This window comes from Ammospiza nelsoni, chromosome 6 (assembly GCF_027579445.1).
Source record: "Ammospiza nelsoni isolate bAmmNel1 chromosome 6, bAmmNel1.pri, whole genome shotgun sequence".
Lineage (NCBI taxonomy): Eukaryota > Metazoa > Chordata > Aves > Passeriformes > Passerellidae > Ammospiza > Ammospiza nelsoni.
In genome coordinates, this window is record NC_080638.1 from 56310497 (window position 1) to 56322740 (window position 12244).

Below are 12244 nucleotides of genomic sequence, written 5' to 3' on the forward strand. Positions count from 1 at the left end.
ACAGGCCACAGTTTTTCAGACTGTTAAGCAAATGGACTTCCCTTGTTCTGTGCTAAAACAGCCTTCATTTTTCCTTTTGAGTGACTGCCCCAAAGACTGAAATCCAGGAGCAGAACACGTGTATGTCAGTGGTCTTCCCTGCATTACAGCATCGCTGGTAGCTCAGTATTTGTCTGGCTGAATGCTTGTGCTGACCTCAATTCAGTTATCTAAAAGGATGGTTTTCGGGCTGCCTGCCTGAATTGATGAGCCAAGAAATATGTCTAAATGAATTGGCACCATCTGGGCAGCCTGGCACGGAGCGGAGAGAGGTGGTAACGAGCTGCCATCAATTGGAGGAAGTCTCATGTCATTAAAATGACTGAGCAGCTCATTTTCATTGGTGTTCCTCCCCTCACTGCTGACTTGAGCAAGCCCAGAGTTTCTCTGCTCTTGCAAGAGCATCCATCTTACACTAAAACAGAGCAGACAGGAGGTGGCTTCAGGGTGCTTTGCATGTCTCAGGACACAGGCAGACATGCTGCTCTGCATGCTGCAGGTCCAGGTTCAGGTTGCTACCTAAAATGGATCCCAGCTGGTGAGGAGCAAAGCCCGCTGGCACAACTGCATGTGTAGCTGCTCCCTGGCCCACTTCTGTCACAGCCATCTGTTTATCTGCCTTCCCCTCGTGCTTTTCCCCCCTCCCCTCCCCTTTTTCTACAATATTGTTGTGTTAGAGCTGAAGCTGGGAGAGGTGTCAGTTGTGCTGGCAAATTAGAAGGGACAGAAGCTTCTGACATGAGCAGGGCAGCAAATTCATGCAGCTCTTTGTGCTGGTTTTGGCTGGGGTAGAGTTAATTCTCTTCCCAGTGGCTGGTATGGAGCTGTGTTTTGGATTTTTGCAGAACACAGAGTTGTTAATACAGAGATGTTTTTGTTATTGCTGAGCAGGGCTTACACAGAGCCAAGGCCCTTTCTGCTCTCTGTACTGCCACGCTGGAGAGGAGATTGGGGCTGCCTGGGAGGGGACACAGCCAGGACAGGTGACCCAAAGGGACCACAGGGATAGTCCAGATCATACCACATGCTCAGTATATAATGTATAGAAGAAGGAGGAAATGGGAGGGGATGTTTGGAGTGATGTTTGTCTTCCCAAGTCACTGTTACATGTAATGGAGTCCTGATTTCCTGGAGATGGCTGAGCACCTGCCTGCCCATGGGAAGTGGTGAAGGAGCTCCTTGTTTGGCTTTGCTTCTGTGCATGGCTTTTGCTTTTCTTACTAAAATCTCTGTATCTCAATCTATGACTATTCTACCTTTTATCGTTCTGTTTCTTTCTCTGATCCCACTGGTGGTAGACTGAGTGAGTGGCTGTGTGGAGCTTGGCTGCTGGCTGGGGTTAAACCACAATACTCTTCTGAAGTCAGAGAAATTTTACTCTGGTTCAGGATCTGTCTGCTTTCAGCAATAGCCAAGAATGACACTGACTGTGTCACTTGACAGTGTTACTCAAAATGGAAATTAATATGAATGCTCAGGGGAAATATTAATTGCTCTTAAAATATTGAAAGTGCCCCTGAATAGCAAGATACTGACTCCTCAGCTTTCCACTTGTGATTTTTGCAGTTTTAAATGAAGTTCCTGTTCATTGTGCAGGTTGGGAGAGGAAAGGAGTGAAATGCCACACACACAAATGTGCAACTTTGTCACAGATGCTGTAACAGGCATTGCAGGTGGTGCCATGTGAGCTCTGTGTCATGGGGCATGAGGAACCTGCTGCTGCTGTGCAGTGCAGCATCTTCCACCTGAGGGCCCCGGATCTGTGCACTCTGGCCATCCTGGAACACTCTTTTTAGGTGCTCCTAGAGCTGCCCTGGGGTTTTGACTTTGTGCTAGCTTTTGTCAGAGGGGCAGTTAGGGTAATTTCCCATTAGAGCCCAGGGAAATTTGAGACAGCAGAGGAACTGGATCATTATTCTTTATAAATCCTTTCTTTTCTCCCTTCAGCTTCAGTTGTAATCCCAAAGTTCCTCATCAACAGAAGAGGTTTGACCAAAAGTCTGACTTATTCCTCTGGCTGTCTTTTCCCTGTAGTAGAAAAGCTCCTGGCCAGCAAAGGCAGGAGCTTTTTTTTTAAGGTCTGTTTGTATTCGGATAGGACACCGATCTTAGAGCAGTTTCTGGGAAGACTTCTGTCCTGCAGGTGGGGTGTGAGCTCTCTTAGCTCTCTTCTGCCCCTCTGGACACAATTGTCTTGGAATAGATCACTGGCATCTTCTGGACTAGGGGGCCTTTGGGATCCCTTTGGGGCTGGGATGTGCTGGAGACATGAGCTGTTAATGAGCTGCAACTCCTTGCAAGATGCAAGCAGTAACAGCACAGTGCTTGGGAAAGGTGCTGCTTTTGCAGCAGTGGAGTGCAGGTGGTCTTTGCATTTCATCTATGGGGTAGTTGATCCCTTTAGGCACAAATTACCTCAGACATCAGTGGCTCTTGCTAATGGATTTGTGTTGAAGTGCTGATATCCCTCCCCTGGCTTCCCCCAGATAGCTGCCTCTTGGCCATCAACCCTAAGGTCTGTACTGCAAGCCACAGGGTAATAATCCATGGTGTGCCCAAAGTGCCTGACACTGGTGGAGCAGATCCTGCCTGGGTGGGGTGGGGTCTAGTGGGCAAGTTAGAGCATGAAAAGAGGATGGTAGGTTTCTGTTAGGCTGTGTGACAGCAGCTCTGAGCCTAGGAGAAACCAAACCCTGCACTGGACTAGAGTTCACTGACAACCTTGTGAATAGGTTTTTTATTATTTTTTCCCCTTCTGCCATGAGTGGTTTACCCATCAGTTATGAAACACATTGCTTGGCAATTCCAATTTATCATGGTGAGAAATGCTTCCTCCTTTGAACTTTCAAAGGCCGCCCACATAATAGAAACATGGTTTATCTTCCATGCACTCTAGGCAGGGAGGAGAGCAATACTTTCAGCCTCTTTTGATCCTCAGTGAGAAGGGAGGCTGTGTGGTTATCTTAGAAACATGAAGAAGATCTCTAGAAAAGGCCTGTGGGCTGCATCTGTAAAGCAAAATTTTTGCCTGTGGACTGTCAGTGTATGAGCTTATATATCTGGAATGATCCTAGGACAAAAATATCTGAAGTGGCCACTGGATCTGTGTAGCTTTAGAAACAACAGCATAAAATCAGGCTGCTTTTTCAATTTGAGTTATTTAATGCCCCTTCCTCCCCTGACTTCCCTTATGCAAACAACTGCTTTCTGTCATGTCCCTACTAAATCAGAGAATGCAAAATTGCAGGGCTGTTTGAGGGCTGCTTTGCACAGAGCAGTGTGTGGCTTGAAAGCCACAAGCTGAGCAGCAGCTGGCAGTAGAAGCCCAGCTAAGGCTCTGGAGCTGGAGCCAGGGTTTCAAGACGTGGCCAGCTGCAGCTGCTGTGAGCAGAGGCAGAAACAGCCTAACAAAGCTGGATCTTAACCTCAGCCCCTGACCTATCCTGGTGTTTCTATCCCCTCTAGATGAAAGAACAAAAGCAACTTTATTTGCTTCTCTTGAACTATGAAAAAACTGTAGTATTAACTGTACCACAGGCAAATTCGGTGTATTCTTTTTGTTTGTTGCATAAACAGCAGCAGCCCAAGGCACTGCCATAACACAGCCTTGTTTTATGGGATACAGAACGAGGAGCAGTGGATCAGCTCCACTGAGTGAGTGCCGGTTGTTGCAGTGAAGCCCTGATCTTGCAGTGAGTGCTCACTGAACAGAGAAATAATGTAATCCTGGCTCTTCTAGAGGAAATTCTCCATGAGAAAAACCTCTGTCCTACAATGACTATGCAAAGCAACTCATTTGGTTTACTGTAAATAAGCTGTAGAGAGCAAGAGTTTACTACTTCTTTATGAAAGTGTTAGGAGATGGTTTTACTATTTTTCCTAAGTTTGTAATGCTTCAAGAATTTCCTGTTGTGGAATGCGTGTCGCTTACAGTGGGAGTGGTAAATAGTGCAAAAAATCCCTAGCCTGGACACATCCAAGGACATGGCGGGACAAAAAAGGGTAGAGCTAAAATCTTCCCAATTAAGGTGAGGAAAAAAGATTTCACCTGAATTGCAGGTGAGTTGAAGACAGTTTTGTGGTTAGTGTTTTGTAGTCTGTCCTGCCAAAAATCTTCTCCTTATTGTGTATAGTAAGGCAAGAAAGGGACAAAAGCCAGTATCTGGGAAACACAGCTGTGAAAGACAATGAAAGGAGGTGAAGTTAGTATCTTGCAATAGAATGTAAAAAGGAAAAAAGGGTGAAACAAAGAAAAGCCTGAACATATTATTATGTATAATTTGCCATTGTTATAGCTGTGGTGTAGCAGGTTCATGGTCTCACCTGGCCCTGCTGTTTTCTCCCTTTTGCTGTGCAATTGAACCTGGTAAATTTGTATTTTCTGTGTTAAAATATTTGCTTATCCTCTTCCTAGAAACGAATACTTACCGCACCCCTCTCTATGGGCAGCCCTCCTGGTGGGGGGAAGATGATGCAAACAACAAGGAGGAGAGAAGGCAAGAGGAGCATTACTCAGGTAATGGAGGGTGAGGTGTGGTGGGAGAAGATATGGGATGCAAAATTTTGGCACACTTTTGATATTTACTGTTTGAAGCCATCCTGTTTCAAGACTTGTAATAACTACTTCTTTTTTTGTGCTTGTATTTGCACGCTCTTGTGTGTAGGTTACAGCTGCTGAAACTGGAATAAGGGGGAATTAAAATGTTTTCCCTAAAACATTTGACCATTAGAAACAGCAGTTGTGGAGTAAATAACTAAGTTTGTTTTAGTTAGTTGTGTACCTGTATCTGTTTCTCACCTCATCATCCTTGGGAGCCATTTGGTCTTAACACTCCTGTTGTCAATCTGCGTGTATGGAAGAGGCATCTTGTTTTCACTTGTGCATTAAACCTGATGTTTCCATCAAGCATGTGCTCTACTGCACAAAGAACTGTTTTATTTCAATTCCCACACAGTGTATCTATTCTCTAGCAGAGAGGGGTTGTGATTAGTAGCCCTTCCAAGAAGTTGAAACAAGTGAATTAAATAGTACTGAAAAAATGTTATTTTATCCTTTTTTTTCCCCCACTTTTGTAGAGAGATCAAAAGAGATAACCCAACATGAAGAGGAAATGAATGGGAATATTTCTACTTACAGAGATGCCCAAGAACAATCTGTGTTTGCTTTCCGGAGAGAGCCAAGTTACTTTGAGATTCCAACTAAAGAATTTCAGCAGCCATCAAAATCTCCAGAAACACAGGTCCATGAGATCCCAACAAAAGATGTTGATGCTGTGGTAGCCCCTGTGGTACAGAGTCATGCCTCTTTCACCATTGAATTTGATGATGGTACACCTGGTAAAATAAAGATAAAAGACCATGTAACAAAATTTTCACTCAGACAGAGAAGACCCTACAGTAAGGAGCCAGCTCACACAGAAATGATGTCGGCAGAGAGCAAAGTGGCTGACTGGCTTGTCCAGAATGACCCAAGCCTGATGAGAAGGCAGTCTGCAGGAGATGATGTTTACAGTACCAAGAGTGACCTGCCAATTCATGTAAGGACGCTCAAAGGTGAGTGAATGTCTTGTCATGTGGACATAGCTCTCTGTTGGCCATGCAAAATACAGCCTTTCATCATAAAATATGAAAACCATTCTCCTGTCAGGGAGAACTGGACTTAATTATCTCTGCTCCAAATTTGCAAGATGAAGAATATTACTTTAATGACTGTTGATATTTTGAATGCATCCAGCATGCTCTTCACCCAGCCCTGAAGTGATGTGTGATGTTGGCTTGGGGACACTAATGTGACTCCTCTGCATCTATAATGCCAGCTCAGCAGTAATTGGTTAAAAAAAAGATTTTGGTTTTTAAATGTCCAAAATAATTTCTGTATGGTCAGGCAGGCTGATAAACACAGATATTTCAGTGAATTTGGTTCTCTTGGCTTCTCCTAGCTGATGGAATGGCTTTTCTTTTTAACTGTAGTCCACAGGAGTCTGAGCATGATCATCCTGCTGCCTTAAGTGTGATCATCTGGTAATGGCCAGAGCTAGTTGGTTGGATGACAGAAAATGCTGACAGAGACAATACTGAGAGTTGGGATACACTGATCCCTAGTAGAGGAAATTGTTGTGCTTGTAGGAAAAGGTTTCTTCTAACCCAATGCTTTTCTGAAATCCTGCTCTGTTCAAAAACATCAGATTTAGTGAACCTCTGTCTTGTTAAGTGTCTGACTTGTGAGGAATTCTTGGGGGATTTTCAAAGATCTGAAGTGAAGTTTGGAGCTCAGTTCTTAGAGCAGCTTGTGGGACTTACATGATTCTGATGCAACTTGGAAATACGTTCTGCAAGATTTATGGTTGCTTGGGTGTCTCTCTTGGCCATCCACTGAACAGCTTGGAGGAGACCATTGATTCCTGCATTCTCACTGCCTTGCTTCTGGAAGAGCTATTGTTTTGAACTGCACCTTGAGCTGATGTAGTCAAATTGAAGGCTACCAGACCTACTTGTGCTTGAGTTCCTACTTAAATAAGAGCTAGACCTTGTCTTCTCTTAAGGAATATTTGCTTTGACCTTCTTGCAAAAAAAAAAAACCGAAAACTCATCATAATATGAAGAGTTTTATGTATTACACCTCCAAATTGCTGGTTTTGGTGCATATTTTTTGGGAGCCTTGTAGGATCATAAAGGTCTTCTATTCAGCTATAGGGTTTCACATGGTATGGAAATTGAACTACTTTGTTGGCCATTGCTTGGTTCTAGTTCTTCCCAATAAGGAACCGCATTGAGGTGCCCTGTTTCGTTATTTAGGGTCTTATTTTCAGTGTACTGTGACTGTGTGATGAAAGGGTTTGTGCTGGGATTTTTTATGTTGTTGTCATACTGATTTTTGTTGACTTATTGGAGAACATTGTCAGGGATAGAAATGTGCTTCAGTGGTTTTGCTCTTCCTCTTGGAGAAAACTAGAGCACTGGGCAGCTGTTGCTGTTGTGATGCACAGGAGCACTAGAGACTGGCTGCATTTGCCTCTCTACAGTCCATAAGGCATGGAAAGAAGCTGAGGTAATTCAGGGCAAAATTTGCATATAAAGAAATCAACACTGGACATTTGATTAAAACATGGAGTGCTGATGGCCTGAGGAGTTGATCCTCCTCTGCTTTGGCAGGTGTCATTTATCTATGATAGCTGTGCAACGTGTTCTTCTGGCAGGGCTAATGTTGAAGGTGTCTTGGAGGCTGCTGCTGGCTGCCTACCAGGTTTGGGTCTCCAGGATCAGAAATGCCCTCCATTGGGGCTATCTAAGTAGCATTTATTCACTTCCAGCAGCAATGTGGTGAATGTAAAGACCAGTATCAAGACTACTGGATGTTCAGGTCTTAGCAGCTTGAGGGGATGTGCATGATGTTCTGCTGGGGCATCTGTGAGCATGGTGCATGTTTTCCTTGTGTCCTCACCGTTTTGCATCCATCAGAGCTCTTAGTCAAGACCTTTAATTTAAGAACTTTCCCTTCCAAGGGTGAAGCTTATCAGCCCTCAGGGCACAATGCAAAGTTTGCTGGCTTTCTTCATCAGTGTATTAGCAAACTCTTCATAGAATTGACTCCTGGGTTGAATGGACCTTGCATTAAATTCTAATCTTTTGCAGTTAACTTGATGTAATAAATGGTCTTCACCCATGAGTCTGGAGAACTTGCCAAGTTGGTTTGAGCAGTTTTGCTTCAAACACGTGGTGTTTTAGCCAGTATATCTTGCTACATATTACAGTCTAGAGCGCAGAGACCTCTTTCCCCGTTCTCCCGATGACAGGTTCCTGGTCGTTGACTGAATCGTGTTGTGTGCCTTCACACCTGTTTCCTTCTCCAAAAAAAGGTTTGTTTTTGTTTTACTTTTAACTTTTTGTTTTAATTTTGACTTTTGGTTACTTCAACTTACTTTCTGAGAGTCCTGAGCTAAGGTGCTGAGAGACAGGCAGGCACTGATACATAGAGACAGTTGTAAAGATGGTTGTTGCTAACATAAATGAAAATATTTATAAACTTAGTTTAAGCTTAGTGAGCTCTTAACTAATGATTTAACCTTTGCTTGGCTGCTGATAGGATGGTGTAACTCATGGGGGTGTCATGGTGTGATTCTTAAATCTCCAAGAAGAGTAAAGAATCCTGCAAATCCACTTTTCTGTTAGCCTCTGGTTTATTTCCCCTTGTAGAGGAGGGTGACTTGGGTGCTCAGAGATGCATGTACTTGTAATGCAGTGATCTGTCTGGTCTTTCATCGTGGGGATTTGGTTTCATGGTATGCACTGTGAGGGTTTTATTTCCTGATCCTGCAGAGATATTTCTGCTCTGTAAAAGAGAAAACCCAGTGAGGTGGTCTTGGACTACAGTAATTGGATAGAATGGCAAAATAATCTCATCTTTTTTATTTGAATTGAAAAAGTAAAGAAACAAAACATTAGGTATGTAAACCAATCACCACCAGAATCAGAAAAAATCAGAAATCCATGAGGTTGAAAGTGCTTCTTGAATTCTTTTAAAATAAATAATTAACTTGGTAGCCAACCAGTGGTGAAAAGTGGGGTCAGGAGAGAGCTGCCTTCTCTTTATTTCTTGTGCTGGGGTGTAATCCCTGTACCACACAGATGTCTTTGGAGTTTTTTAATCTTACAGAATGCTTTCCTTGTAACTGAAATTACAAATTTCATCTGGGAGGTTATGACAGGCTCACAACCTCTGAGAGTACGGAGGTCAAATCTACATACCTTGTTTCCAGGCAACAGGCACGAGGACGGGACGCAGAGCGACACCGAAGACCCCAAGGCGGAGAAGGAGCCGCCGGCGGCGGGCGGGGAACGCCCCGCGGAGCAGACGAGGCTGCAGCGCCAGATGAGGCGCGACCCCCACGAGATGCTGCACAACAAGCAGGCCTTCGTCATCGAGTTCTTCGAGGACACGCCGCGCAAGAAGCGCTCCCAGTCCTTCACGCACAGCGCCCACTCATCCCAGAGCGACACGGATCCGGGCATGAAGAGCAAGGTGGAAAAGCGCAAGAACGCGCTGCCGGCGGAGAAGCCGGGAAATTCAGCGCCGCCGTCCCACCTCACAGCCCAGGCGGGCAAAGCCAGCAACAGCTCCTGCGGGACCCAAAGAGCCAGCTCCTTCAAGAGGGATAAGACGGAGGATCGTATCAGCTCTTCGTCCTCCTGTGCTCCCAGAGTCAAAAGTTATGGGAGCGTTGGGAGGAAGTCGAAAATGGCTCAGGATTTTATGGCTGAGTACTTGCGTGAGACTGCTCAGTCTGGGAAGCCAAACACCGAGAAAGCAGCCCCTGTGCCCATGCCCACAGCTCCACGTGTGGTTATATCCTCGGAACCAGAGCCTGCCTCTGCTCCACCTCCAGAGGTGAAGTCTGCCCAGGGCAGGAGGAATGATGAGGAGGACAGTGTAAGTGAGACGGGCACGTACACCATTGAGACAGAGTCGCAGGACAAAGAGGTGGAGGAAGCGCGAAAAATGATAGATCAGGTAAATGCTGCTTTTCTGTGCTTGGCCAGTGAGCTGAGGGCTGAAGGCTTGGAGGGCTTAATTAACTGCTATCATGAAGGGATGCAATTGAGTGCAGCAGGGCATTATAGTTGGGGGTGGAAAATCATCCTGGGTGATGTGTGCTAAGGGTAGGCCTCAATGAACAGTGATGCTTGTCTTTAAGAAATCCCATCAAAACAACAAAATTACAAACAAACAAAAAACTGCAGAGTAAAAGAAGGCAAAATATGCCCACAGCAGAGAGCTGCTTGCTTAAAAAATGGAATTTGGAAGCAAAAGGGAAAGAATGGATTTGCCATCTGTTTAGAGGAAAGGCAACACCTGAATAAAGATCAGGCTGATCCTGCTGACAGCTGTGGCTGGGAGCAGCTCTGCTCTCTAGGACTGCTCCCCAGCCTCTGCCTTGGCATTGTATCACCTCCTGCCCACTGTTATAAAGATGGGAGCTGCAGCCCATGACTGATGCATCATCCCATGGTAGGCCACAGGAAATGCCAAGGGCTGGTGCTTACAAGCCTTAGTGGCAGATGTTTCTGTATTTGGCTGTGCCTGATTAGAAAGGCAGTGCTTGCTGTCAGGGCAAGCGGCAGCTGGCTGAGATAGCAAAGGGTGTGATCTAGGGCAGAGGCAAACCCAGATGGATCTGTACTTGTTTGGATTTTGCAGTGTGAATGATTGCATAAAAAATAAACTCCAGAGATGAGGAAGGCTTAAGAAGAACCCACCCAACTAACCAACCGCAGGGCAAATGAAAGTTTGGCTGATTTTCAGGTTTAACTCTCATCTGCGGTCTATTATGAAAACAAAACTGGCAGGTTGTTATGAAGATTTAGTGAAATGTAGTCAGGAGGATGGCAAGGTTTAAAGGAAGCCTTAATTGAACCTGGCTTTAGAGCTTTGTATACAGTGTTTATGAGTCTGGATCTAGCTTCTCTCTTTTGTTTTTGATTACATTTGTTCCTTCCATCTTGTTTGAAATGTGATTGGAAGCTTTCAGGGCATGGCATTTAGGTCACAGCAAGGTCCTAGTCCTGACAATAGATGACTAATTGTTCTGGTGGGGAAATATGAGGGAAAATGCCACAAAAATACAAGTGTTTCTGGGGAGTAGTCTTGGCAGCCATGTAACTGGCAAACTGGCCAGCTTCTGGCCCAACTGGGCCATAGACTTGGTGCAGTGCAGACCTGCCACTTGTGAAACAGCTGATAACTGAACCTCAGTGCTTCTGTCCAGGACGAAAGAAAATGAATTCTGGACTAGGTTCTAAGGTGTTTCTGTTCTTTATTCCTCCACCACTGCAAGGACTTTTCTAAACAGCAGTGAGAGTGGAGATCTTTATGGCCATCTCCACACAGCCAAGGCACTCTCTGTGTTGTTATCTTCCTCTGAACTTCTTGCAGTCAAGTGAGAGGAGCAAGCCCTTCTGAGGCAAGAGTCTTGGTCACCTCTCATAGAAGGCCTGTTTATCTTCAGGGGGAATCTGTGAAACAGGCTCAAACACTCATCCATCTCAGAGGTGCATCCTGTCCCAGTTCCTTGTGGCAGTGCGGGGCTGCTTTGCTCAGCCCACTCAGCCACAGTCTATGAAAGGCACTGGGGATGGAGCTTTCCCATTTTCTCTGACTAAATCTTCATGAATGGGCTGGTAAATAGCTTTTCCAACACTCATCCTAAATTTCTCTGGGCTGAAAAGGGACTCCTTTTCAGTGAAAGTTGCCTGCTGTTAAAGGCAACACCCCTAAATAATGAGGGAGAGAGGAAAGGTGGGTGTGAGTGGAATTCTATGATTATGTATATTTAAAGCTGCTGCTATGGAGTGCAGAAGAAAATCATTTACATAGTTTGCATGGAAGCATTGGCAAGTGTTTCTGGCTCCTTGGCATCATAGTTTGTGTGTGACTAGTGTTTCACAGATTTTCATAGATTTTGGCTAATGTTTTTCTGTTTCCTTGCATTTTAATAATCCCATGCAAACATCTTTTCAGGTTTTTGGCGTTCTAGAATCGCCTGAATTTTCCAGAATCTCTTCAACCTTTAGACCAGTAATTACAGGTGAAAAAGATGACGCCAGTTCTCAGCATCTAATCAGTGAAAACGGCACTAGTCAGAAGTCACCCTTGCTCCAGGCTCTTTCCTCAAAAGCTGTGAATGGGTCTCAGGCTGAGGCACAGGTATGAGCAGTCCAGGTGGATTTCCTGGGATGGTGGAGGTGTAGATGGGCTTTCTGTCTGCATGTAATTGTGATGTGTAGCTTGATTTCTATTTTAAACAGACCGAGTGATTCTGCGAGAGAGGAGAGATTTTGTGGCTAGGATTTTGTGTCCAAACCCCTCTTTCTGACCTCATTTTCCCCACCTTGTTGTAGATGTCTGCAGCAGCTCAGGGGAGTCAGAAGTGGGTGTCAAGGTGGGCGAGCCTTGCGGACAGTTACTCTGACTCTGGATTTGCCTCTGGGCCGGGTGATGGAAGTGTAGGTAAGTCTCATCCAGCACTGTGGTTTGAGGGTATCTGAATCTAAACCAGGATGATCGGAAAAGCAGAAATTAAGGGCGTCTCTGCATCTGGCTGTGCTTGTTTTCTGTTTTAGCTGTTTTAGTAGTTGGAGATGAGAAGCACAGAGTGAGTAGTTCCCAGTGGACTGAAGATAGAGAGAGCCTCTGCTTTGCATTTTGGAT

At 45.0% G+C, this 12244-nt stretch overlaps 1 protein-coding gene across 5 annotated transcripts in view; it reads left to right on the forward strand.

Annotated features, from left to right (window-relative positions):
- The window catches only part of CEP170B (centrosomal protein 170B), a 56437-nt gene that overhangs the window by 24732 nt on the left and 19461 nt on the right, over positions 1 to 12244 (forward strand). For 4 of the 5 annotated variants that reach the window (XM_059474022.1, XM_059474026.1, XM_059474025.1 and 1 more), the window contains exons 7-12: positions 4454 to 4555; positions 5116 to 5592; positions 7833 to 7895; positions 8796 to 9547; positions 11555 to 11740; positions 11935 to 12043. In XM_059474022.1, coding sequence (XP_059330005.1) covers positions 4454 to 4555; positions 5116 to 5592; positions 7833 to 7895; positions 8796 to 9547; positions 11555 to 11740; positions 11935 to 12043 — 1689 coding nt within the window. The remainder of the gene's footprint in view (positions 1 to 4453; positions 4556 to 5115; positions 5593 to 7832; positions 7896 to 8795; positions 9548 to 11554; positions 11741 to 11934; positions 12044 to 12244) is intronic. The other variant, XM_059474023.1, reaches the window with a different exon arrangement.